Source organism: Lepus europaeus, chromosome 19 (assembly GCF_033115175.1).
Source record: "Lepus europaeus isolate LE1 chromosome 19, mLepTim1.pri, whole genome shotgun sequence".
NCBI lineage: Eukaryota > Metazoa > Chordata > Mammalia > Lagomorpha > Leporidae > Lepus > Lepus europaeus.
The window spans coordinates 12,258,966-12,283,186 of NC_084845.1; the positions used below are offsets into that span (position 1 = coordinate 12,258,966).

General features: G+C 55.2%; 4 protein-coding genes across 4 annotated transcripts; all 4 read right to left on the reverse strand.

Moving 5' to 3' along the window:
- Nucleotides 1-3,892: 3,892 nt before the first annotated feature.
- On the reverse strand, nt 3,893-6,030 carry LOC133747644 (homeobox protein MIXL1-like). Its single transcript, XM_062175967.1, has 3 exons — nt 5,994-6,030; nt 5,007-5,155; nt 3,893-4,225 (listed from the first exon to the last, which is right to left on the reverse strand). Exons 1-3 carry the CDS (start codon nt 6,028-6,030, stop codon nt 3,893-3,895), a joined length of 519 nt encoding a protein of 172 aa, XP_062031951.1.
- Nucleotides 6,031-10,035: 4,005 nt separating this feature from the next.
- LOC133747645 (homeobox protein MIXL1-like) lies at nt 10,036-12,168 on the reverse strand. The gene is made up of 3 exons (XM_062175968.1): nt 12,132-12,168; nt 11,141-11,289; nt 10,036-10,368 (listed from the first exon to the last, which is right to left on the reverse strand). Exons 1-3 carry the CDS (start codon nt 12,166-12,168, stop codon nt 10,036-10,038), a joined length of 519 nt encoding a protein of 172 aa, XP_062031952.1.
- A 3,196-nt stretch (nt 12,169-15,364) lies between these two features.
- On the reverse strand, nt 15,365-17,540 carry LOC133747646 (homeobox protein MIXL1-like). The gene is made up of 3 exons (XM_062175969.1): nt 17,504-17,540; nt 16,509-16,657; nt 15,365-15,697 (listed from the first exon to the last, which is right to left on the reverse strand). Exons 1-3 carry the CDS (start codon nt 17,538-17,540, stop codon nt 15,365-15,367), a joined length of 519 nt encoding a protein of 172 aa, XP_062031953.1.
- Nucleotides 17,541-20,765: 3,225 nt separating this feature from the next.
- LOC133747647 (homeobox protein MIXL1-like) lies at nt 20,766-22,938 on the reverse strand. The gene is made up of 3 exons (XM_062175970.1): nt 22,902-22,938; nt 21,912-22,060; nt 20,766-21,098 (listed from the first exon to the last, which is right to left on the reverse strand). The coding sequence occupies exons 1-3, from the start codon at nt 22,936-22,938 to the stop codon at nt 20,766-20,768; spliced, it is 519 nt and encodes a 172-aa protein (XP_062031954.1).
- Nucleotides 22,939-24,221: the final 1,283 nt, after the last annotated feature.

The following is a 24,221-nucleotide window of genomic DNA, read 5'->3' on the forward strand; positions in this document are numbered from 1 at the left end:
ACATCCGAGTTTTCCGGAGACGCAACTGGCTGCCGTGTTCGCTGGACGACAGTCACGACAGTCACGACAGTCACGGGCATCCAAAAGGATGGGAGAGGCGGACACTGACAACTCAGTGCTGGCGGGAGCCCTGCAGCAAACGGTGCTCCTGTTTTCTCCATTGCTCTAAGCCAGCGATCCCGCAAACGGGCAAGCCGGTGCCGCCATGGCTTGGTCTACCACCAAGCCAGCCCTGCACAGCCAACCTCTGGCCCAGCCGCCTCGGCCACTTGCTCACTCGACATCAGGACGCGGACCGGCAGGCTGGATTTCCGAAGCTGCTGCTTCTCCAGCGTCTGCGCTCATCTGCCCCTTGCCGCCCGCGAACCCGCCCGCCCTCCTGCCGGCCGGCCCGCCCGCCCTCCCGGAGGGCTCCTTTAGACAAGGAAGCCCACTTGGGATGCGAGTAAGGCTTTGATGGACCCTCCCTAAGTCACACCCTAGACCTCACTGACAGATGTGGCACTTGAAGAGCTTGACCTCAGCCCCTGGCTCCTGGCTCCGGACTGGCACAGCTATCACCATTGTGGCCATTTGGGGAGTGAAGCAACGGAAGGGACACCTTTCTCTCTGGCTCTTCTTCTCACTGTCTGCAACTCTACCTCTCAAAGAATTAAATAACAACGTCCGAAAACAACGATTGATTTCATTTCATTTTATTTTATTTTATTTGAAAGACCAGTGCCCATATGGGCTGTAGGCACTGCAGGCTGGAGGTTGAACCCGCTGTGCTATAGCGCTGGCCCCAATCAATCATTTCTTTAAAAAAGAAAATACAGCCGGCGCCGCGGCTCACTAGGCCAATCCTCTGCCTTGCAGCACAGGCACACCGGGTTCTAGTCCCAGTCGGGGCACTGATCCTGTCCCGGTTGCCCCTCTTCCAGGCCAGCTCTCTGAAGAGGCCAGAGAGTGCAGTGGAGGATGGCCCAACATCCTTGGGCCCTGCACCCCATGGGAGACCAGGAGAAGCACCTAGCTCCTGCCATCCGATCACGTGGTGCGCCAACGGCAGCGCGCCTACCGTGGCGGAAATTGGAGGGTGAACCAACAGCAAAAGGAAGACCATTCTCTCTGTCTCTCTCTCTCACTGTCCACTCTGCCTGTCAAAAAAAAAAAAAGAAATAAAAAAGAAAAAGGAAAATAAAATCATCTTTCTGATAAACAATCTTCAGAGAGCGAGGAGGTGGTATGATAATTCGCGTGTCTGTGGTGGTAACAATCAAATCAATCTTTTTAAAAAAAAACACTTTTTGAGAATCAGCCCATAAGGCATTCGGATCTGGCTGAAGAGCCTATGAGAGTATTTTAGACATGGAAAGCCAAGACACTCTGGTGAAGAAGAAGAAGAAGAAGAAGAAGAAGAAGAAGAAGGAGAAGGAGAAGGAGAAGGAGAAGGAGAAGGAGAAGGAGAAGGAGAAGGAGAAGGAGAAGGAGAAGGAGAAGGAGAAGGAGAAGGAGAAGGAGAAGGAGAAGGAGAAGGAGAAGACCTAAATGAAGGATCTCAGCGAGTGTGATCCCAGTGGAAAGAACGGGGCCATCAAGGTAGGAGGTACCTTTCTCTGAAGGGAGGAGAGAACTTCCACTTTGACTATGACCCTGTCGGAATAAGATCGAAGTTGGTGAACCCTAAATGCTTCCATAGCCTCGGCAACTCATGCCTAGAGCCTAGGGAGATTACTGACACCATCAACAAGAGTGTTAAATTGTTAAATCAACATCAAGAGTCACTGTGTACTTACATCCCATGTGGGATCTGTCCTTAATGGGTTGTCCAAGGTGAAGTAATGATATAGCTAGTACTAAAATGAAACAGTATTTTGACACTTTGTGTTTATGTGTGGGTGCAAATTGATGAAATCTTTACTTAGTAGATACTGAATTGATCTCCTGTATATAAAGATAATTGTAAATGAAAAAAAAACCTTGGTGTTAAATTGGAAATTAAATAGAAAATAAATCAATTTTTTTTGACAGGCAGAGTGGACAGTGAGAGAGAGAAAGAGAGAAAGATCTTCCTTTTTGCCATTGGTTCACGCTCCAATGGCCGCCGCGGTAGGAGCACTGCAGCCGGCACACCGCGCTGATCCGATGGCAGGAGCCAGGTGCTTTTCCTGGGCTCCCATGGTGTACTGGGCACAAGGACTTGGGCCATCCTCCACTGCACTCCTGGGCCACAGAAGAGAGCTGGCCTGGAAGAGGGGCAACCAGGATAGAATCGGTGCCCTGACCGGGATTAGAACCCGGTGTGCAGGCGCCGCAAGGCGGAGGACTAGCCTAGTGAGCAGCGGCGCCGGCTAAAATAAATCAATTTTTTAAAAAAGTATCATGCAGGATCTCTGTCATTAATGTGCTGTACACTGTTATTTAATGCTATAACTAGTACTCCAACAGCATTTTTTCACTTTGTGCTGCTATGTGAGGGCAAACTGTTGAAATCTGTATATATACTAAACTGATTTTCTGTGTCTAAAGAGAATTGAAAATGAATCTTGATGTGAATGGAAGGGGAGAGCGAGTGGGAAAGGGGAGGGTTGCGGGTGGCAGGGAAGTTATGGGGGGGGGAGCCATTGTAATCCATACGCTGTACTTTGGAAATTTATATTCATGAAATAAAAGATTAAAAAAACCTAAAAATTAACACATTAAAAACAAACAAACAAACAAACAAACAAAAGACACTTTTTGTTAAAGATGTATTTATTGATTTGAAAGGCAGAGTTCCAGAGAGGGAGAGAGAGGTCTTCCACCCGCTGTTTCACTCCCCAAATGGCCACACCAGCCAGAGCTGAGCTGTTCCGAAGCCTGGATCCGGAGCTTCTTCTGGGTCTCCCCCACACACAGGCGCAGGGGCCCAAGGACTTGGGCAAATCCTCTACTGCTTTCCCAGCCATAGCAGAGAGCTGGATCGGAAGACCGGGGCCCCTATGGCATGCAGGCACTGCAGGCCTCTCTCTCTCTCTCTCTCTCTCTCTCTCTCTCTGTCTCCCGCTCTTATCACTATCACAATCACTATCACTATCTCTCTCTCTCCACCTCGGTCTCTCTCTCTCCCTCTAACTCTCTATCTCTAACTCTATCACTCTGCATATCTCTCTGCCGCTCTCTCTCTCACGCCCTCTACCCCTCTGGAACTCTGCCTGCAAACAATGAAACACGGAAAACAATCCCTGCCCAGCTGGAGCCCGAAGGCATCCCTCCCTCGCTCCTGATTGGACAGGAAGAGCAAGGGGGCGGGCCTGAAGCGCTGAGCGCCCTGCGGGAAGCAGAGCCCAGAACTCCGGGAGAACTTGACCACTGGAAAGCGGGTCTGGGCGCCCGAGTCTCAGCCCCGTCCCCTCGTGCGTGGCCCGGGGAGGGCCCGCTGCCCACCCACCGCCCGAGAGCACGCGCAGGACCGCAGCCCACGAACGCGGCCGCCGCGCCCCGCCCCCGCGGCCCCGGCTTTCGCCTTGTTGTCTACGATGGCGCCCCCTGGCGCTCCACGGTGGCGGCGACCCCCGACTGTCGGGCGGCGGCTGGGGGCCAAGGCCGCTGCGAGCTCCCCAGGCCCGCCTGACTGCCCTCAGGAATCCCATCAATCCTCTCCTTGGAGCCCTTCACAAGCGTCTAAGTTCACCGTGACAGAATGGCCACACACTGCAGAACACCAGCCTCCAGGCTGTGATGCCTCGGCCCAGCCCAGAGATCCCCCCAAACTCCCATCACGTTGGCTTTGGTAGAGCACAAGGCAGAGGAGTGGTCCCTCCAGGGCTGTCTCCAGGTCGCTGGCAGGGGCTCCTACAGACTGCTTCATTGGTTTTTCTTGTTCTTGTTTCTATTCCTGGACAACATTAGGCCCTTTAAGTCTGGGGCTTCAGATATCTGCTAGGTCGTCGGGCTCCTCGCCAGCGAACAAGCTGCACATCCGCACGAGCTCCCCGAAGTCGTGGGGCAGCGAAGCCCAGGGCGCAGAGGAGTCCAGATGGATGTCCTGGAGGTCGGCGGGCAGCGGGGCCTCGGCAGCCGCCTCGGGGCCCTGCGCCTGGGAGCTCCCAGGGCCGTGATCTTCCTGCGCAGGCGCGCTGTGCTCTGAGCCTGGCGGCGGCGGCAGTGGAGCAGGAGGCTGAGGTGTGGACTCGCTGGGCTGGTGGGGCTGGCCCTTTCGCTGCAGTTTTCTTTGCTTGGCGCGCTGATTTTTAAACCACGTCTGGGGAGGAAGGGAGGGAACAGGTTAGTCCAGCGGCAACGACCCCAGGGAGACCCCACGGGCCTCAAGCTCGGGGCCCTTGTGGCGTGGGAGCGCTCGGCTCAAGCCTCTTTCTAAACTGCTGTGCCGGCCCCCCCCCCCCCCCGAGCCGCAGGCGTCAGGTACAGGGGAGGGGGCCGGGCTGCCTCTGCCCTGCTCCCAAGCGAACCTAGAACTTTCCGCGCTGGGGTGTGCACCACAAAGGCTCCCGTTCTGGGAGCTCGGTCTCCAAGGACACAGTACTGAGAGGTGCGGAGACCCTCGGAGGGGAGGCCTGGTGGGGTCATTAGGCCATGGGGTCTATGCCGCCTCGAACTCTTTCAAAGAAATACTAAATACATCTTACAAAGACATTCTGTCTCATTGCGTTTCCTCCAACAAATGCAAAGACATACAATGTGTACAGGCGCTCCCTGCACACACGTGTTTGCTCCGCCTGTGCGGGCGGCTCTCGGCTGCCGCCCGCGGGCTGGGTGGCTCCATCCACCAGGCGCGGTCCTCGCCAGCGCCGGCTCAGGCTTGAACTCTTCCGCCCGCCACCGCCACAGCCACCGCCACCGCCAGGCAGCCGCGAGCGCCCGGGGGAGTCTCTCTTGTCAAGCGCCCAAGCGCAGGAAGTTGGGCACAAGCCCCAAAGGGGCAGCCTCTGCCTGCCAGCCTCGCGGGGACTGCGAAGCGCAGCGCGCGCATTGGGGACCGCCAGTGAGTGCGCGGCGTGGAGGGCGCGGGGCTCAGCACATACCTTTATGACGCACTCATCCAGATGGAGTTTTGACGATAACTCTTGTATCTTCTCCCAGTCAGGACAGGCGGTGCTTTGGAAAACAGCTTGCAGCATCCCCAGCTGGTCGGGGGTAAAGGCCGTGCGGCTGCGGCGAGAGGACCTGGGCGCTGCAGAGGGAACAGGAACAAAGGGCTTTGGTTTGCTTTCAGCAAGAAAGAATCCATTGGAGTTCCTGATGTCGGTAGACACCAGCGCTCTCGGGGGCTCTCCTCTTTGCCAGGGTCTCGCAAAGGAATTTTGGAAAAAGCACCGTGGAAGGCAGAGCCTGATCTCATGGTCATGCATTTTCGACGTGAGCTGGAACTTCACGAGGCATACATGTTCTACTGCCACACACGCACACACACACACACACACAGAGAGAGAGAGACAGACAGACAGACAGACACACAGAAATACACATACATACATACACAAGAACACACCCACACATCCCCCCACGCCCCCCTCCCCCCACACGCATACAGAGAGACTAAGAAATGCATGGAAATAGGAGTCAAAAAACGAGCTCATTCTGGTGCAAAAAGAATTGTTTTGGGCCGGCGCCGCGGCTCACTAGGCTAATCCTCCGCCTTGCGGCGCCGGCACACCGGGTTCTAGTTCCGGTCGGGGCACCGATCCTGTCCCGGTTGCCCCTCTTCCAGGCCAGCTCTCTGCTGTGGCCAGGGAGTGCAGTGGAGGATGGCCCAAGTGCTTGGGCCCTGCACCCCATGGGAGACCAGGAGAAGCACCTGGCTCCTGCCATCGGATCAGCGCGGTGCGCCGGCCGCAGCGCGCGCTACCGCGGCGGCCATTGGAGGGTGAACCAACGGCAAAAGGAAGACCTTTCTCTCTGTCACTCTCTCACTGTCCACTCTGCCTGTCAAAAAAAAAAATTGTTTTGAACGCCATGCATAACTTTTTCTTTATACCTATTTTCCCCCGTACTTTCTGAAGACCTCTTACCTGCATAGGTTTCCAAAGAGGTTTTCCCAAAGTCCATGTTTTAAAATTCAAAGTACAAGGGTACTTAGTACCTTGTATCACATCGACCTGGAAAATATCTCAACAGTGCAACTCGGAAGCAAACGGAAAACACAAGCCAAAGACTGGAAGGTTTTCTGTGCAACCAACATCCGAGTTTTCCGGAGACGCAACTGGCTGCCGTGTTCGCTGGACGACAGTCACGACAGTCACGACAGTCACGGGCATCCAAAAGGATGGGAGAGGCGGACACTGACAACTCAGTGCTGGCGGGAGCCCTGCAGCAAACGGTGCTCCTGTTTTCTCCATTGCTCTAAGCCAGCGATCCCGCAAACGGGCAAGCCGGTGCCGCCATGGCTTGGTCTACCACCAAGCCAGCCCTGCACAGCCAACCTCTGGCCCAGCCGCCTCGGCCACTTGCTCACTCGACATCAGGACGCGGACCGGCAGGCTGGATTTCCGAAGCTGCTGCTTCTCCAGCGTCTGCGCTCATCTGCCCCTTGCCGCCCGCGAACCCGCCCGCCCTCCTGCCGGCCGGCCCGCCCGCCCTCCCGGAGGGCTCCTTTAGACAAGGAAGCCCACTTGGGATGCGAGTAAGGCTTTGATGGACCCTCCCTAAGTCACACCCTAGACCTCACTGACAGATGTGGCACTTGAAGAGCTTGACCTCAGCCCCTGGCTCCTGGCTCCGGACTGGCACAGCTATCACCATTGTGGCCATTTGGGGAGTGAAGCAACGGAAGGGACACCTTTCTCTCTGGCTCTTCTTCTCACTGTCTGCAACTCTACCTCTCAAAGAATTAAATAACAACGTCCGAAAACAACGATTGATTTCATTTCATTTTATTTTATTTTATTTGAAAGACCAGTGCCCATATGGGCTGTAGGCACTGCAGGCTGGAGGTTGAACCCGCTGTGCTATAGCGCTGGCCCCAATCAATCATTTCTTTAAAAAAGAAAATACAGCCGGCGCCGCGGCTCACTAGGCCAATCCTCTGCCTTGCAGCACAGGCACACCGGGTTCTAGTCCCAGTCGGGGCACTGATCCTGTCCCGGTTGCCCCTCTTCCAGGCCAGCTCTCTGAAGAGGCCAGAGAGTGCAGTGGAGGATGGCCCAACATCCTTGGGCCCTGCACCCCATGGGAGACCAGGAGAAGCACCTAGCTCCTGCCATCCGATCACGTGGTGCGCCAACGGCAGCGCGCCTACCGTGGCGGAAATTGGAGGGTGAACCAACAGCAAAAGGAAGACCATTCTCTCTGTCTCTCTCTCTCACTGTCCACTCTGCCTGTCAAAAAAAAAAAAAGAAATAAAAAAGAAAAAGGAAAATAAAATCATCTTTCTGATAAACAATCTTCAGAGAGCGAGGAGGTGGTATGATAATTCGCGTGTCTGTGGTGGTAACAATCAAATCAATCTTTTTAAAAAAAAACACTTTTTGAGAATCAGCCCATAAGGCATTCGGATCTGGCTGAAGAGCCTATGAGAGTATTTTAGACATGGAAAGCCAAGACACTCTGGTGAAGAAGAAGAAGAAGAAGAAGAAGAAGAAGAAGAAGGAGAAGGAGAAGGAGAAGGAGAAGGAGAAGGAGAAGGAGAAGGAGAAGGAGAAGGAGAAGGAGAAGGAGAAGGAGAAGGAGAAGGAGAAGGAGAAGGAGAAGGAGAAGACCTAAATGAAGGATCTCAGCGAGTGTGATCCCAGTGGAAAGAACGGGGCCATCAAGGTAGGAGGTACCTTTCTCTGAAGGGAGGAGAGAACTTCCACTTTGACTATGACCCTGTCGGAATAAGATCGAAGTTGGTGAACCCTAAATGCTTCCATAGCCTCGGCAACTCATGCCTAGAGCCTAGGGAGATTACTGACACCATCAACAAGAGTGTTAAATTGTTAAATCAACATCAAGAGTCACTGTGTACTTACATCCCATGTGGGATCTGTCCTTAATGGGTTGTCCAAGGTGAAGTAATGATATAGCTAGTACTAAAATGAAACAGTATTTTGACACTTTGTGTTTATGTGTGGGTGCAAATTGATGAAATCTTTACTTAGTAGATACTGAATTGATCTCCTGTATATAAAGATAATTGTAAATGAAAAAAAAACCTTGGTGTTAAATTGGAAATTAAATAGAAAATAAATCAATTTTTTTTGACAGGCAGAGTGGACAGTGAGAGAGAGAAAGAGAGAAAGATCTTCCTTTTTGCCATTGGTTCACGCTCCAATGGCCGCCGCGGTAGGAGCACTGCAGCCGGCACACCGCGCTGATCCGATGGCAGGAGCCAGGTGCTTTTCCTGGGCTCCCATGGTGTACTGGGCACAAGGACTTGGGCCATCCTCCACTGCACTCCTGGGCCACAGAAGAGAGCTGGCCTGGAAGAGGGGCAACCAGGATAGAATCGGTGCCCTGACCGGGATTAGAACCCGGTGTGCAGGCGCCGCAAGGCGGAGGACTAGCCTAGTGAGCAGCGGCGCCGGCTAAAATAAATCAATTTTTTAAAAAAGTATCATGCAGGATCTCTGTCATTAATGTGCTGTACACTGTTATTTAATGCTATAACTAGTACTCCAACAGCATTTTTTCACTTTGTGCTGCTATGTGAGGGCAAACTGTTGAAATCTGTATATATACTAAACTGATTTTCTGTGTCTAAAGAGAATTGAAAATGAATCTTGATGTGAATGGAAGGGGAGAGCGAGTGGGAAAGGGGAGGGTTGCGGGTGGCAGGGAAGTTATGGGGGGGGGAGCCATTGTAATCCATACGCTGTACTTTGGAAATTTATATTCATTAAATAAAAGATTAAAAAAACCTAAAAATTAACACATTAAAAACAAACAAACAAACAAAAGACACTTTTTGTTAAAGATGTATTTATTGATTTGAAAGGCAGAGTTCCAGAGAGGGAGAGAGAGGTCTTCCACCCGCTGTTTCACTCCCCAAATGGCCACACCAGCCAGAGCTGAGCTGTTCCGAAGCCTGGATCCGGAGCTTCTTCTGGGTCTCCCCCACACACAGGCGCAGGGGCCCAAGGACTTGGGCAAATCCTCTACTGCTTTCCCAGCCATAGCAGAGAGCTGGATCGGAAGACCGGGGCCCCTATGGCATGCAGGCACTGCAGGCCTCTCTCTCTCTCTCTCTCTCTCTCTCTCTCTGTCTACCGCTCTTATCACTATCACAATCACTATCACTATCTCTCTCTCTCCACCTCGGTCTCTCTCTCTCCCTCTAACTCTCTATCTCTAACTCTATCACTCTGCATATCTCTCTGCCGCTATCTCTCTCACGCCCTCTACCCCTCTGGAACTCTGCCTGCAAACAATGAAACACGGAAAACAATCCCTGCCCAGCTGGAGCCCGAAGGCATCCCTCCCTCGCTCCTGATTGGACAGGAAGAGCAAGGGGGCGGGCCTGAAGCGCTGAGCGCCCTGCGGGAAGCAGAGCCCAGAACTCCGGGAGAACTTGACCACTGGAAAGCGGGTCTGGGCGCCCGAGTCTCAGCCCCGTCCCCTCGTGCGTGGCCCGGGGAGGGCCCGCTGCCCACCCACCGCCCGAGAGCACGCGCAGGACCGCAGCCCACGAACGCGGCCGCCGCGCCCCGCCCCCGCGGCCCCGGCTTTCGCCTTGTTGTCTACGATGGCGCCCCCTGGCGCTCCACGGTGGCGGCGACCCCCGACTGTCGGGCGGCGGCTGGGGGCCAAGGCCGCTGCGAGCTCCCCAGGCCCGCCTGACTGCCCTCAGGAATCCCATCAATCCTCTCCTTGGAGCCCTTCACAAGCGTCTAAGTTCACCGTGACAGAATGGCCACACACTGCAGAACACCAGCCTCCAGGCTGTGATGCCTCGGCCCAGCCCAGAGATCCCCCCAAACTCCCATCACGTTGGCTTTGGTAGAGCACAAGGCAGAGGAGTGGTCCCTCCAGGGCTGTCTCCAGGTCGCTGGCAGGGGCTCCTACAGACTGCTTCATTGGTTTTTCTTGTTCTTGTTTCTATTCCTGGACAACATTAGGCCCTTTAAGTCTGGGGCTTCAGATATCTGCTAGGTCGTCGGGCTCCTCGCCAGCGAACAAGCTGCACATCCGCACGAGCTCCCCGAAGTCGTGGGGCAGCGAAGCCCAGGGCGCAGAGGAGTCCAGATGGATGTCCTGGAGGTCGGCGGGCAGCGGGGCCTCGGCAGCCGCCTCGGGGCCCTGCGCCTGGGAGCTCCCAGGGCCGTGATCTTCCTGCGCAGGCGCGCTGTGCTCTGAGCCTGGCGGCGGCGGCAGTGGAGCAGGAGGCTGAGGTGTGGACTCGCTGGGCTGGTGGGGCTGGCCCTTTCGCTGCAGTTTTCTTTGCTTGGCGCGCTGATTTTTAAACCACGTCTGGGGAGGAAGGGAGGGAACAGGTTAGTCCAGCGGCAACGACCCCAGGGAGACCCCACGGGCCTCAGAAGCTCGGGGCCCTTGTGGCGTGGGAGCGCTCGGCTCAAGCCTCTTTCTAAACTGCTGTGCCGGCCCCCCCCCCCCCCCCGAGCCGCAGGCGTCAGGTACAGGGGAGGGGGCCGGGCTGCCTCTGCCCTGCTCCCAAGCGAACCTAGAACTTTCCGCGCTGGGGTGTGCACCACAAAGGCTCCCGTTCTGGGAGCTCGGGCTCCAAGGACACAGTACTGAGAGGTGCGGAGACCCTCGGAGGGGAGGCCTGGTGGGGTCATTAGGCCATGGGGTCTATGCCGCCTCGAACTCTTTCAAAGAAATACTAAATACATCTTACAAAGACATTCTGTCTCATTGCGTTTCCTCCAACAAATGCAAAGACATACAATGTGTACAGGCGCTCCCTGCACACACGTGTTTGCTCCGCCTGTGCGGGCGGCTCTCGGCTGCCGCCCGCGGGCTGGGTGGCTCCATCCACCAGGCGCGGTCCTCGCCAGCGCCGGCTCAGGCTTGAACTCTTCCGCCCGCCACCGCCACCAGCAGGCAGCCGCGAGCGCCCGGGGGAGTCTCTCTTGTCAAGCGCCCAAGCGCAGGAAGTTGGGCACAAGCCCCAAAGGGGCAGCCTCTGCCTGCCAGCCTCGCGGGGACTGCGAAGCGCAGCGCGCACATTGGGGACCGCCAGTGAGTGCGCGGCGTGGAGGGCGCGGGGCTCAGCACATACCTTTATGACGCACTCATCCAGATGGAGTTTTGACGATAACTCTTGTATCTTCTCCCAGTCAGGACAGGCGGTGCTTTGGAAAACAGCTTGCAGCATCCCCAGCTGGTCGGGGGTAAAGGCCGTGCGGCTGCGGCGAGAGGACCTGGGCGCTGCAGAGGGAACAGGAACAAAGGGCTTTGGTTTGCTTTCAGCAAGAAAGAATCCATTGGAGTTCCTGATGTCGGTAGACACCAGCGCTCTCGGGGGCTCTCCTCTTTGCCAGGGTCTCGCAAAGGAATTTTGGAAAAAGCACCGTGGAAGGCAGAGCCTGATCTCATGGTCATGCATTTTCGACGTGAGCTGGAACTTCACGAGGCATACATGTTCTACTGCCACACACGCACACACAAACACAGAGAGAGAGACAGACAGACAGACAGACAGACACACAGAAATACACATACATACATACACAAGAACACACCCACACATCCCCCCACGCCCCCCTCCCCCCACACGCATACAGAGAGACTAAGAAATGCATGGAAATAGGAGTCAAAAAACGAGCTCATTCTGGTGCAAAAAGAATTGTTTTGGGCCGGCGCCGCGGCTCACTAGGCTAATCCTCCGCCTTGCGGCGCCGGCACACCGGGTTCTAGTTCCGGTCGGGGCACCGATCCTGTCCCGGTTGCCCCTCTTCCAGGCCAGCTCTCTGCTGTGGCCAGGGAGTGCAGTGGAGGATGGCCCAAGTGCTTGGGCCCTGCACCCCATGGGAGACCAGGAGAAGCACCTGGCTCCTGCCATCGGATCAGCGCGGTGCGCCGGCCGCAGCGCGCGCTACCGCGGCGGCCATTGGAGGGTGAACCAACGGCAAAAGGAAGACCTTTCTCTCTGTCACTCTCTCACTGTCCACTCTGCCTGTCAAAAAAAAAAAAAAAAGAATTGTTTTGAACGCCATGCATAACTTTTTCTTTATACCTATTTTCCCCCGTACTTTCTGAAGACCTCTTACCTGCATAGGTTTCCAAAGAGTTTTTCCCAAAGTCCATGTTTTAAAATTCCAAGTACAAGGGTACTTAGTACCTTGTATCACATCGACCTGGAAAATATCTCAACAGTGCAACTCGGAAGCAAACGGAAAACACAAGCCAAAGACTGGAAGGTTTTCTGTGCAACCAACATCCGAGTTTTCCGGAGACGCAACTGGCTGCCGTGTTCGCTGGACGACAGTCACGACAGTCACGACAGTCACGGGCATCCAAAAGGATGGGAGAGGCGGACACTGACAACTCAGTGCTGGCGGGAGCCCTGCAGCAAACGGTGCTCCTGTTTTCTCCATTGCTCTAAGCCAGCGATCCCGCAAACGGGCAACCCGGTGCCGCCATGGCTTGGTCTACCACCAAGCCAGCCCTGCACAGCCAACCTCTGGCCCAGCCGCCTCGGCCACTTGCTCACTGGACATCAGGACGCGGACCGGCAGGCTGGATTTCCGAAGCTGCTGCTTCTCCAGCGTCTGCGCTCATCTGCCCCTTGCCGCCCACGGACCCGCCCGCCCTCCTGCCGGCCGGCCGGCCCGCCCGCCCGCCCGCCCGCCCTCCCGGAGGGCTCCTTTAGACAAGGAAGCCCACTTGGGATGCGAGTAAGGCTTTGATGGACCCTCCCTAAGTCACACCCTAGACCTCACTGACAGATGTGGCACTTGAAGAGCTTGACCTCAGCCCCTGGCTCCTGGCTCCGGACTGGCACAGCTCTCACCGTTGTGGCCATTTGGGGAGTGAAGCAACGGAAGGGACACCTTTCTCTCTGGCTCTTCTTCTCACTGTCTGCAACTCTACCTCTCAAAGAATTAAATAACAACGTCCGAAAACAACGATTGATTTCATTTTATTTCATTTTATTTTATTTTATTTTATTTGAAAGACCAGTGCCCATATGGGCTGTAGGCGCTGCAGGCTGGAGGTTGAACCCGCTGTGCTATAGCGCTGGCCCCAATCAATCAAATCTGTAAAAAAGAAAATACAATCATCTTTCTGAAAAACAATCATCAGAGAGCGAGGAGGTGGTATGTGAATTAGCATGACTGAGAATCAGCCCTTAAGGCATTCGGATCTGGCTGAAGAGCCTATGAGAGTATTTTAGGCATGGAAAGCCAAGACACTCTGGGGAAGGAGGAGAAGAAGAAGAAGAAGAAGAAGAAGAAGAAGAAGAAGAAGAAGAAGGGGGAGGGGGAGGGGGAGGGGGGAGGGGGAGGGGGAGGGAGAGGGAGAGGGAGAGGGAGAGGGAGAGGGAGAGGGAGACCTAAATGAAGGATCTCAGCAAGTGTGACCCTTTGACTATGACCCTGTCGGAATAAGATCGAAGTCGGTGAACCCTAAATGCTTCCATAGCCTCGGCAACTCATGCCTAGAGCCTAGGGAGATTACTGACACCATAAACAAGAGTGTTAAATTGTTAAATCAACATCAAGAGTCACTGTGTACTTACATCCCATGTGGGATCTGTGCTTAATGGGTTGTCCAAGGTGAAGTAATGATATAGCTAGTACTAAAATGAAACAGTATTTTTACACTTTGTGTTTATGTGTGGGTGCAAATTGATGAAATCTTTACTTAGTAGATACTGAATTGATCTCCTGTATATAAAGATAATTGTAAATGAAAAAAAAACCTTGGTGTTAAATTGGAAATTAAATAGAAAATAAATCAATTTTTTAAAAAAGTATCATGCAGGATCTCTGTCACTAATGTGCTGTACACTGTTATTTAATGCTAGAACTAGTACTCCAACAGCATTTTTTCACTTTGTGCTGCTATGTGAGGGCAAACTGTTGAAATCTGTATATATACTAAACTGATTTTCTGTGTCTAAAGAGAATTGAAAATGAATCTTGATGTGAATGGAAGGGGAGAGCGAGTGGGAAAGGGGAGGGTTGCGGGTGGCAGGGAAGTTATGGGGGGGGGGGGAAGCCATTGTAATCCATACGCTGTACTTTGGAAATTTATATTCATTAAATAAAAGATTAAAAAAACCTAAAAATTAACACATTAAAAACAAACAAACAAACAAACAAAAGACACTTTTTGTTAAAGATGTATTTATTGATTTGAAAGGCAGAGTTCCAGAGAGGGAGAGAGAGGTCTTCCACCCGCTGTTTCACTCCCCAAATGGCCACACCAGCCAGAGCTGAGCTGTTCCGAAGCCTGGATCCGGAGCTTCTTCTGGGTCTCCCCCACACACAGGCGCAGGGGCCCAAGGACTTGGGCAAATCCTCTACTGCTTTCCCAGCCATAGCAGAGAGCTGGATCGGAAGACCGGGGCCCCTATGGCATGCAGGCACTGCAGGCCTCTCTCTCTCTCTCTCTCTCTCTCTCTGTCTACCGCTCTTATCACTATCACAATCACTATCACTATCTCTCTCTCTCCACCTCGGTCTCTCTCTCTCCCTCTAACTCTCTATCTCTAACTCTATCACTCTGCATATCTCTCTGCCGCTCTCTCTCTCACGCCCTCTACCCCTCTGGAACTCTGCCTGCAAACAATGAAACACGGAAAACAATCCCTGCCCAGCTGGAGCCCGAAGGCATCCCTCCCTCGCTCCTGATTGGACAGGAAGAGCAAGGGGGCGGGCCTGAAGCGCTGAGCGCCCTGCGGGAAGCAGAGCCCAGAACTCCGGGAGAACTTGACCACTGGAAAGCGGGTCTGGGCGCCCGAGTCTCAGCCCCGTCCCCTCGTGCGTGGCCCGGGGAGGGCCCGCTGCCCACCCACCGCCCGAGAGCACGCGCAGGACCGCAGCCCACGAACGCGGCCGCCGCGCCCCGCCCCCGCGGCCCCGGCTTTCGCCTTGTTGTCTACGATGGCGCCCCCTGGCGCTCCACGGTGGCGGCGACCCCCGACTGTCGGGCGGCGGCTGGGGGCCAAGGCCGCTGCCAGCTCCCCAGGCCCGCCTGACTGCCCTCAGGAATCCCATCAATCCTCTCCTTGGAGCCCTTCACAAGCGTCTAAGTTCACCGTGACAGAATGTCCACACACTGCAGAACACCAGCCTCCAGGCTGTGATGCCTCGGCCCAGCCCATCCATCCCCCCAAACTCCCATCACGTTGGCTTTGGTAGAGCACAAGGCAGAGGAGTGGTCCCTCCAGGGCTGTCTCCAGGTCGCTGGCAGGGGCTCCTACAGACTGCTTCATTGGTTTTTCTTGTTCTTGTTTCTATTCCTGGACAACATTAGGCCCTTTAAGTCTGGGGCTTCAGATATCTGCTAGGTCGTCGGGCTCCTCGCCAGCGAACAAGCTGCACATCCGCACGAGCTCCCCGAAGTCGTGGGGCAGCGAAGCCCAGGGCGCAGAGGAGTCCAGATGGATGTCCTGGAGGTCGGCGGGCAGCGGGGCCTCGGCAGCCGCCTCGGGGCCCTGCGCCTGGGAGCTCCCAGGGCCGTGATCTTCCTGCGCAGGCGCGCTGTGCTCTGAGCCTGGCGGCGGCGGCAGTGGAGCAGGAGGCTGAGGTGTGGACTCGCTGGGCTGGTGGGGCTGGCCCTTTCGCTGCAGTTTTCTTTGCTTGGCGCGCTGATTTTTAAACCACGTCTGGGGAGGAAGGGAGGGAACAGGTTAGTCCAGCGGCAACGACCCCAGGGAGACCCCACGGGCCTCAGAAGCTCAGGGCCCTTGTGGCATGGGAGCGCTCGGCTCAAGCCTCTTTCTAAACTGCTGTGCCGGCCCCCCCCCCCCCCCCCCCGAGCCGCAGGCGTCAGGTACAGGGGAGGGGGCCGGGCTGCCTCTGCCCTGCTCCCAAGCGAACCTAGAACTTTCCGCGCTGGGGTGTGCACCACAAAGGCTCCCGTTCTGGGAGCTCGGTCTCCAAGGACACAGTACTGAGAGGTGCGGAGACCCTCGGAGGGGAGGCCTGGTGGGGTCATTAGGCCATGGGGTCTATGCCGCCTCGAACTCTTTCAAAGAAATACTAAATACATCTTACAAAGACATTCTGTCTCATTGCGTTTCCTCCAACAAAGGCAAAGACATACAATGTGTACAGGCGCTCCCTGCACACACGTGTTTGCTCCGCCTGTGCGGGCGGCTCTCGGCTGCCGCCCGCGGGCTGGGTGGCTCCATCCACCAGGCGCGGTCCTCGCCAGCGCCGGCTCAGGCTTGAACTCTTCCGCCCGCCACCGCCACCGCCACCGCCACCGCCACCGCCACCGCCACCGCCACCGCCAGGCAGCCGCGAGCGCCCGGGGGAGTCTCTCTTGTCAAGCGCCCAAGCGCAGGAAGTTGGGCACAAGCCCCAAAGGGGCAGCCTCTGCCTGCCAGCCTCGCGGGGACTGCGAAGCGCAGCGCGCACATTGGGGACCGCCAGTGAGTGCGCGGCGTGGAGGGCGCGGGGCTCAGCACATACCTTTATGACGCACTCATCCAGATGGAGTTTTGACGATAACTCTTGTATCTTCTCCCAGTCAGGACAGGCGGTGCTTTGGAAAACAGCTTGCAGCATCCCCAGCTGGTCGGGGGTAAAGGCCGTGCGGCTGCGGCGAGAGGACCTGGGCGCTGCAGAGGGAACAGGAACAAAGGGCTTTGGTTTGCTTTCAGCAAGAAAGAATCCATTGGAGTTCCTGATGTCGGTAGACACCAGCGCTCTCGGGGGCTCTCCTCTTTGCCAGGGTCTCGCAAAGGAATTTTGGAAAAAGCACCGTGGAAGGCAGAGCCTGATCTCATGGTCATGCATTTTCGACGTGAGCTGGAACTTCACGAGGCATACATGTTCTACTGCCACACACGCACACACAAACACAGAGAGAGAGAGAGAGAGACAGACAGACAGACAGACACACAGAAATACACATACATACATACACAAGAACACACCCACACATCCCCCCACGCCCCCCTCCCCCCACACGCATACAGAGAGACTAAGAAATGCATGGAAATAGGAGTCAAAAAACGAGCTCATTCTGGTGCAAAAAGAATTGTTTTGGGCCGGCGCCGCGGCTCACTAGGCTAATCCTCCGCCTTGCGGCGCCGGCACACCGGGTTCTAGTTCCGGTCGGGGCACCGATCCTGTCCCGGTTGCCCCTCTTCCAGGCCAGCTCTCTGCTGTGGCCAGGGAGTGCAGTGGAGGATGGCCCAAGTGCTTGGGCCCTGCACCCCATGGGAGACCAGGAGAAGCACCTGGCTCCTGCCATCGGATCAGCGCGGTGCGCCGGCCGCAGCGCGCGCTACCGCGGCGGCCATTGGAGGGTGAACCAACGGAAAAAGGAAGACCTTTCTCTCTGTCACTCTCTCACTGTCCACTCTGCCTGTCAAAAAAAAAAAAAAAAGAATTGTTTTGAACGCCATGCATAACTTTTTCTTTATACCTATTTTCCCCCGTACTTTCTGAAGACCTCTTACCTGCATAGGTTTCCAAAGAGTTTTTCCCAAAGTCCATGTTTTAAAATTCCAAGTACAAGGGTACTTAGTACCTTGTATCACATCGACCTGGAAAATATCTCAACAGTGCAACTCGGAAGCAAACGGAAAACACAAGCCAAAGACTGGAAGGTTTTCTGTGCAACCAACATCCGAGTTTTCCGGAGACGCAACTGGCTGCCGTGTTCGCTGGACGACAGTCACGACAGTCACGACAGTCACGGGCATCCAAAAGGATGGGAGAGGCGGACACTGACAACTCAGTGCTGGCGGGAGCCCTGCAGCAAACGGTGCTCCTGTTTTCTCCATTGCTCTAAGCCAGCGATCCCGCAAACGGGCAACCCGGTGCCGCCATGGCTTGGTCTACCACCAAGCCAGCCCTGCACAGCCAACCTCTGGCCCAGCCGCCTCGGCCACTTGCTCACTGGACATCAGGACGCGGACCGGCAGGCTGGATTTCCGAAGCTGCTGCTTCTCCAGCGTCTGCGCTCATCTGCCCCTTGCCGCCCGCGGACCCGCCCGCCCGCCCTCCCGCCGGCCGGCCCGCCCGCCCTCCCGGAGGGCTCCTTTAGACAAGGAAGCCCACTTGGGATGCGAGTAAGGCTTTGATGGACCCTCCCTAAGTCACACCCTAGACCTCACTGACAGATGTGGCACTTGAAGAGCTTGACCTCAGCCCCTGGCTCCTGGCTCCGGACTGGCACAGCTCTCACTGTTGTGGCCATTTGGGGAGTGAAGCAACGGAAGGGACACCTTTCTCTCTGGCTCTTCTTCTCACTGTCTGCAACTCTACCTCTCAAAGAATTAAATAACAACGTCCGAAAACAACGATTGATTTCATTTTATTTCATTTTATTTTATTTTATTTTATTTGAAAGACCAGTGCCCATATGGGCTGTAGGCGCTGCAGGCTGGAGGTTGAACCCGCTGTGCTATAGCGCTGGCCCCAATCAATCAAATCTTTAAAAAAGAAAATACAATCATCTTTCTGAAAAACAATCATCAGAGAGTGAGGAGGTGGTATGTGAGTTAGCATGACTGAGAATCAGCCCTTAAGGCATTCGGATCTGGCTGAAGAGCCTATGAGAGTATTTTAGGCATGGAAAGCCAAGACACTCTGGGGAAGGAGGAGAAGAAGAAGAAGAAGAAGAAGAAGAAGAAGAAGAAGAAGAAGAAGAAGAAGAAGAAGAAGAAGAAGGGGGAGGGGGAGGGGGAGGGGGAGGGGGAGGGAGAGGGAGAGGGAGAGGGAGAGGGAGAGGGAGAGGGAGAGGGAGAGGGAGAGGGGAGAGGGAGAGGGAGACCTAAATGAAGGATCTCAGCGAGTGTGACCCTTTGACTATGACCCTGTCGGAATAAGATCGAAGTCGGTGAACCCTAAACGCTTCCATAGCCTCGGCAACTCATGCCTAGAGCCTAGGGAGATTACTGACACCATAAACAAGAGTGTTAAATTGTTAAATCAACATCAAGAGTCACTGTGTACTTACATCCCATGTGGGATCTGTGCTTAATGGGTTGTCCAAGGTGAAGTAATGATATAGCTAGTACTAAAATGAAACAGTATTTTTACACTTTGTGTTTATGTGTGGGTGCAAATTGATGAAATCTTTACTTAGTAGATACTGAATTGATCTCCTGTATATAAAGATAATTGTAAATGAAAAAAAAAACCTTGGTGTTAAATTGGAAATTAAATAGAAAATAAATCAATTTTTTAAAAAAGTATCATGCAGGATCTCTGTCACTAATGTGCTGTACACTGTTATTTAATGCTAGAACTAGTACTCCAACAGCATTTTTTCACTTTGTGCTGCTATGTGAGGGCAAACTGTTGAAATCTGTATATATACTAAACTGATTTTCTGTGTCTAAAGAGAATTGAAAATGAATCTTGATGTGAATGGAAGGGGAGAGCGAGTGGGAAAGGGGAGGGTTGCGGGTGGCAGGGAAGTTATGGGGGGGGGGAAGCCATTGTAATCCATACGCTGTACTTTGGAAATTTATATTCATTAAATAAAAGATTAAAAAAAACCTAAAAATTAACACATTAAAAACAAACAAACAAACAAACAAAAGACACTTTTTGTTAAAGATGTATTTATTGATTTGAAAGGCAGAGTTCCAGAGAGGGAGAGAGAGGTCTTCCACCCGCTGTTTCACTCCCCAAATGGCCACACCAGCCAGAGCTGAGCTGTTCCGAAGCCTGGATCCGGAGCTTCTTCTGGGTCTCCCCCACACACAGGCGCAGGGGCCCAAGGACTTGGGCAAATCCTCTACTGCTTTCCCAGCCATAGCAGAGAGCTGGATCGGAAGACCGGGGCCCCTATGGCATGCAGGCACTGCAGGCCTCTCTCTCTCTCTCTCTCTCTCTCTGTCTACCGCTCTTATCACTATCACAATCACTATCACTATCTCTCTCTCTCCACCTCGGTCTCTCTCTCTCCCTCTAACTCTCTATCTCTAACTCTATCACTCTGCATATCTCTCTGCCGCTCTCTCTCTCACGCCCTCTACCCCTCTGGAACTCTGCCTGCAAACAATGAAACACGGAAAACAATCCCTGCCCAGCTGGAGCCCGAAGGCATCCCTCCCTCGCTCCTGATTGGACAGGAAGAGCAAGGGGGCGGGCCTGAAGCGCTGAGCGCCCTGCGGGAAGCAGAGCCAGAACTCCGGGAGAACTTGACCACTGGAAAGCGGGTCTGGGCGCCCGAGTCTCAGCCCCGTCCCCTCGTGCGTGGCCCGGGGAGGGCCCGCTGCCCACCCACCGCCCGAGAGCACGCGCAGGACCGCAGCCCACGAACGCGGCCGCCGCGCCCCGCCCCCGCGGCCCCGGCTTTCGCCTTGTTGTCTACGATGGCGCCCCCTGGCGCTCCACGGTGGCGGCGACCCCCGACTGTCGGGCGGCGGCTGGGGGCCAAGGCCGCTGCCAGCTCCCCAGGCCCGCCTGACTGCCCTCAGGAATCCCATCAATCCTCTCCTTGGAGCCCTTCACAAGCGTCTAAGTTCACCGTGACAGAATGTCCACACACTGCAGAACACCAGCCTCCAGGCTGTGATGCCTCGGCCCAGCCCATCCATCCCCCCAAACTCCCATCACGTTGGCTTTGGTAGAGCACAAGGCAGAGGAGTGGTCCTCCAGGGCTGTCTCCAGGTCGCTGGCAGGGGCTCCTACAGACTGCTTCATTGGTTTTTCTTGTTCTTGTTTCTATTCCTGGACAACATTAGGCCCTTTAAGTCTGGGGCTTCAGATATCTGCTAGGTCGTCGGGCTCCTCGCCATCGAACAAGCTGCACATCCGCACGAGCTCCCCGAAGTCGTGGGGCAGCGAAGCCCAGGGCGCAGAGGAGTCCAGATGGATGTCCTGGAGGTCGGCGGGCAGCGGGGCCTCGGCAGCCGCCTCGGGGCCCTGCGCCTGGGAGCTCCCAGGGCCGTGATCTTCCTGCGCAGGCGCGCTGTGCTCTGAGCCTGGCGGCGGTGGCAGTGGAGCAGGAGGCTGAGGTGTGGACTCGCTGGGCTGGTGGGGCTGGCCCTTTCGCTGCAGTTTTCTTTGCTTGGCGCGCTGATTTTTAAACCACGTCTGGGAGGAAGGGAGGGAACAGGTTAGTCCAGCGGCAACGACCCCAGGGAGACCCCACGGGCCTCAGAAGCTCGGGGCCCTTGTGGCGTGGGAGCGCTCGGCTCAAGCCTCTTTCTAAACTGCTGTGCCGGCCCCCCCCCCCGCCCCGAGCCGCAGGCGTCAGGTACAGGGGAGGGGGCCGGGCTGCCTCTGCCCTGCTCCCAAGCGAACCTAGAACTTTCCGCGCTGGGGTGTGCACCACAAAGGCTCCCGTTCTGGGAGCTCGGGCTCCAAGGACACAGTACTGAGAGGTGCGGAGACCCTCGGAGGGGAGGCCTGGTGGGGTCATTAGGCCATGGGGTCTATGCCGCCTCGAACTCTTTCAAAGAAATACTAAATACATCTTACAAAGACATTCTGTCTCATTGCGTTTCCTCCAACAAAGGCAAAGACATACAATGTGTACAGGCGCTCCCTGCACACACGTGTTTGCTCCGCCTGTGCGGGCGGCTCTCGGCTGCCGCCCGCGGGCTGGGTGGCTCCATCCACCAGGCGCGGTCCTCGCCAGCGCCGGCTCAGGCTTGAACTCTTCCGCCCGCCACCGCCACCGCCACCGCCACCGCCACCGCCACCGCCACCGCCACCGCCACCGCCAGGCAGCCGCGAGCGCCCGGGGGAGTCTCTCTTGTCAAGCGCCCAAGCGCAGGAAGTTGGGCACAAGCCCCAAAGGGGCAGCCTCTGCCTGCCAGCCTCGCGGGGACTGCGAAGCGCAGCGCGCACATTGGGGACCGCCAGTGAGTGCGCGGCGTGGAGGGCGCGGGGCTCAGCACATACCTTTATGACGCACTCATCCAGATGGAGTTTTGACGATAACTCTTGTATCTTCTCCCAGTCAGGACAGGCGGTGCTTTGGAAAACAGCTTGCAGCATCCCCAGCTGGTCGGGGGTAAAGGCCGTGCGGCTGCGGCGAGAGGACCTGGGCGCTGCAGAGGGAACAGGAACAAAGGGCTTTGGTTTGCTTTCAGCAAGAAAGAATCCATTGGAGTTCCTGATGTCGGTAGACACCAGCGCTCTCGGGGGCTCTCCTCTTTGCCAGGGTCTCGCAAAGGAATTTTGGAAAAAGCACCGTGGAAGGCAGAGCCTGATCTCATGGTCATGCATTTTCGACGTGAGCTGGAACTTCACGAGGCATACATGTTCTACTGCCACACACGCACACACAAACACAGAGAGAGAGAGAGAGAGACAGACAGACAGACACACAGAAATACACATACATACATACACAAGAACACACCCACACATCCCCCCACGCCCCCCTCCCCCCACACGCATACAGAGAGACTAAGAAATGCATGGAAATAGGAGTCAAAAACGAGCTCATTCTGGTGCAAAAAGAATTGTTTTGGGCCGGCGCCGCGGCTCACTAGGCTAATCCTCCGCCTTGCGGCGCCGGCACACCGGGTTCTAGTTCCGGTCGGGGCACCGATCCTGTCCCGGTTGCCCCTCTTCCAGGCCAGCTCTCTGCTGTGGCCAGGGAGTGCAGTGGAGGATGGCCCAAGTGCTTGGGCCCTGCACCCCATGGGAGACCAGGAGAAGCACCTGGCTCCTGCCATCGGATCAGCGCGGTGCGCCGGCCGCAGCGCGCGCTACCGCGGCGGCCATTGGAGGGTGAACCAACGGAAAAAGGAAGACCTTTCTCTCTGTCACTCTCTCACTGTCCACTCTGCCTGTCAAAAAAAAAAAAAAAAGAATTGTTTTGAACGCCATGCATAACTTTTTCTTTATACCTATTTTCCCCCGTACTTTCTGAAGACCTCTTACCTGCATAGGTTTCCAAAGAGTTTTTCCCAAAGTCCATGTTTTAAAATTCCAAGTACAAGGGTACTTAGTACCTTGTATCACATCGACCTGGAAAATATCTCAACAGTGCAACTCGGAAGCAAACGGAAAACACAAGCCAAAGACTGGAAGGTTTTCTGTGCAACCAACATCCGAGTTTTCCGGAGACGCAACTGGCTGCCGTGTTCGCTGGACGACAGTCACGACAGTCACGACAGTCACGGGCATCCAAAAGGATGGGAGAGGCGGACACTGACAACTCAGTGCTGGCGGGAGCCCTGCAGCAAACGGTGCTCCTGTTTTCTCCATTGCTCTAAGCCAGCGATCCCGCAAACGGGCAACCCGGTGCCGCCATGGCTTGGTCTACCACCAAGCCAGCCCTGCACAGCCAACCTCTGGCCCAGCCGCCTCGGCCACTTGCTCACTGGACATCAGGACGCGGACCGGCAGGCTGGATTTCCGAAGCTGCTGCTTCTCCAGCGTCTGCGCTCATCTGCCCCTTGCCGCCCGCGGACCCGCCCGCCCGCCCTCCCGCCGGCCGGCCCGCCCGCCCTCCCGGAGGGCTCCTTTAGACAAGGAAGCCCACTTGGGATGCGAGTAAGGCTTTGATGGACCCTCCCTAAGTCACACCCTAGACCTCACTGACAGATGTGGCACTTGAAGAGCTTGACCTCAGCCCCTGGCTCCTGGCTCCGGACTGGCACAGCTCTCACTGTTGTGGCCATTTGGGGAGTGAAGCAACGGAAGGGACACCTTTCTCTCTGGCTCTTCTTCTCACTGTCTGCAACTCTACCTCTCAAAGAATTAAATAACAACGTCCGAAAACAACGATTGATTTCATTTTATTTCATTTTATTTTATTTTATTTTATTTGAAAGACCAGTGCCCATATGGGCTGTAGGCGCTGCAGGCTGGAGGTTGAACCCGCTGTGCTATAGCGCTGGCCCCAATCAATCAAATCTTTAAAAAAGAAAATACAATCATCTTTCTGAAAAACAATCATCAGAGAGTGAGGAGGTGGTATGTGAGTTAGCATGACTGAGAATCAGCCCTTAAGGCATTCGGATCTGGCTGAAGAGCCTATGAGAGTATTTTAGGCATGGAAAGCCAAGACAACTCTGGGGAAGGAGGAGAAGAAGAAGAAGAAGAAGAAGAAGAAGAAGAAGAAGAAGAAGAAGAAGAAGAAGAAGAAGAAGGGGGAGGGGGGAGGGGGGAGGGGAGGGGGAGGGAGGGAGGAGGGAGAGGGGAGAGGGAGGAGGGAGGAGGGAGAGGGAGAGGGAGGAGGGAGAGGGAGAGGGAGAG

Bases quoted from the DNA above. Each gene is read 5' to 3' on its own strand.
- LOC133747646 (XM_062175969.1), bottom strand. From the start codon at position 17,540: ATGGACTTTGGGAAAAACTCTTTGGAAACCTATGCAG. The intron at 16,658-17,503 runs GTAAGAGGTCTT...TTCCCTCTGCAG, and splicing joins CTCTTTGGAAACCTATGCAG to CGCCCAGGTCCTCTCGCCGC. The intron at 15,698-16,508 runs GTATGTGCTGAG...CTTCCTCCCCAG, and splicing joins TGGATGAGTGCGTCATAAAG to ACGTGGTTTAAAAATCAGCG.
- LOC133747647 (XM_062175970.1), bottom strand. From the start codon at position 22,938: ATGGACTTTGGGAAAAACTCTTTGGAAACCTATGCAG. The intron at 22,061-22,901 runs GTAAGAGGTCTT...TTCCCTCTGCAG, and splicing joins CTCTTTGGAAACCTATGCAG to CGCCCAGGTCCTCTCGCCGC. The intron at 21,099-21,911 runs GTATGTGCTGAG...CCTTCCTCCCAG, and splicing joins TGGATGAGTGCGTCATAAAG to ACGTGGTTTAAAAATCAGCG.
- LOC133747644 (XM_062175967.1), bottom strand. From the start codon at position 6,030: ATGGACTTTGGGAAAACCTCTTTGGAAACCTATGCAG. The intron at 5,156-5,993 runs GTAAGAGGTCTT...TTCCCTCTGCAG, and splicing joins CTCTTTGGAAACCTATGCAG to CGCCCAGGTCCTCTCGCCGC. The intron at 4,226-5,006 runs GTATGTGCTGAG...CTTCCTCCCCAG, and splicing joins TGGATGAGTGCGTCATAAAG to ACGTGGTTTAAAAATCAGCG.
- LOC133747645 (XM_062175968.1), bottom strand. From the start codon at position 12,168: ATGGACTTTGGGAAAAACTCTTTGGAAACCTATGCAG. The intron at 11,290-12,131 runs GTAAGAGGTCTT...TTCCCTCTGCAG, and splicing joins CTCTTTGGAAACCTATGCAG to CGCCCAGGTCCTCTCGCCGC. The intron at 10,369-11,140 runs GTATGTGCTGAG...CTTCCTCCCCAG, and splicing joins TGGATGAGTGCGTCATAAAG to ACGTGGTTTAAAAATCAGCG.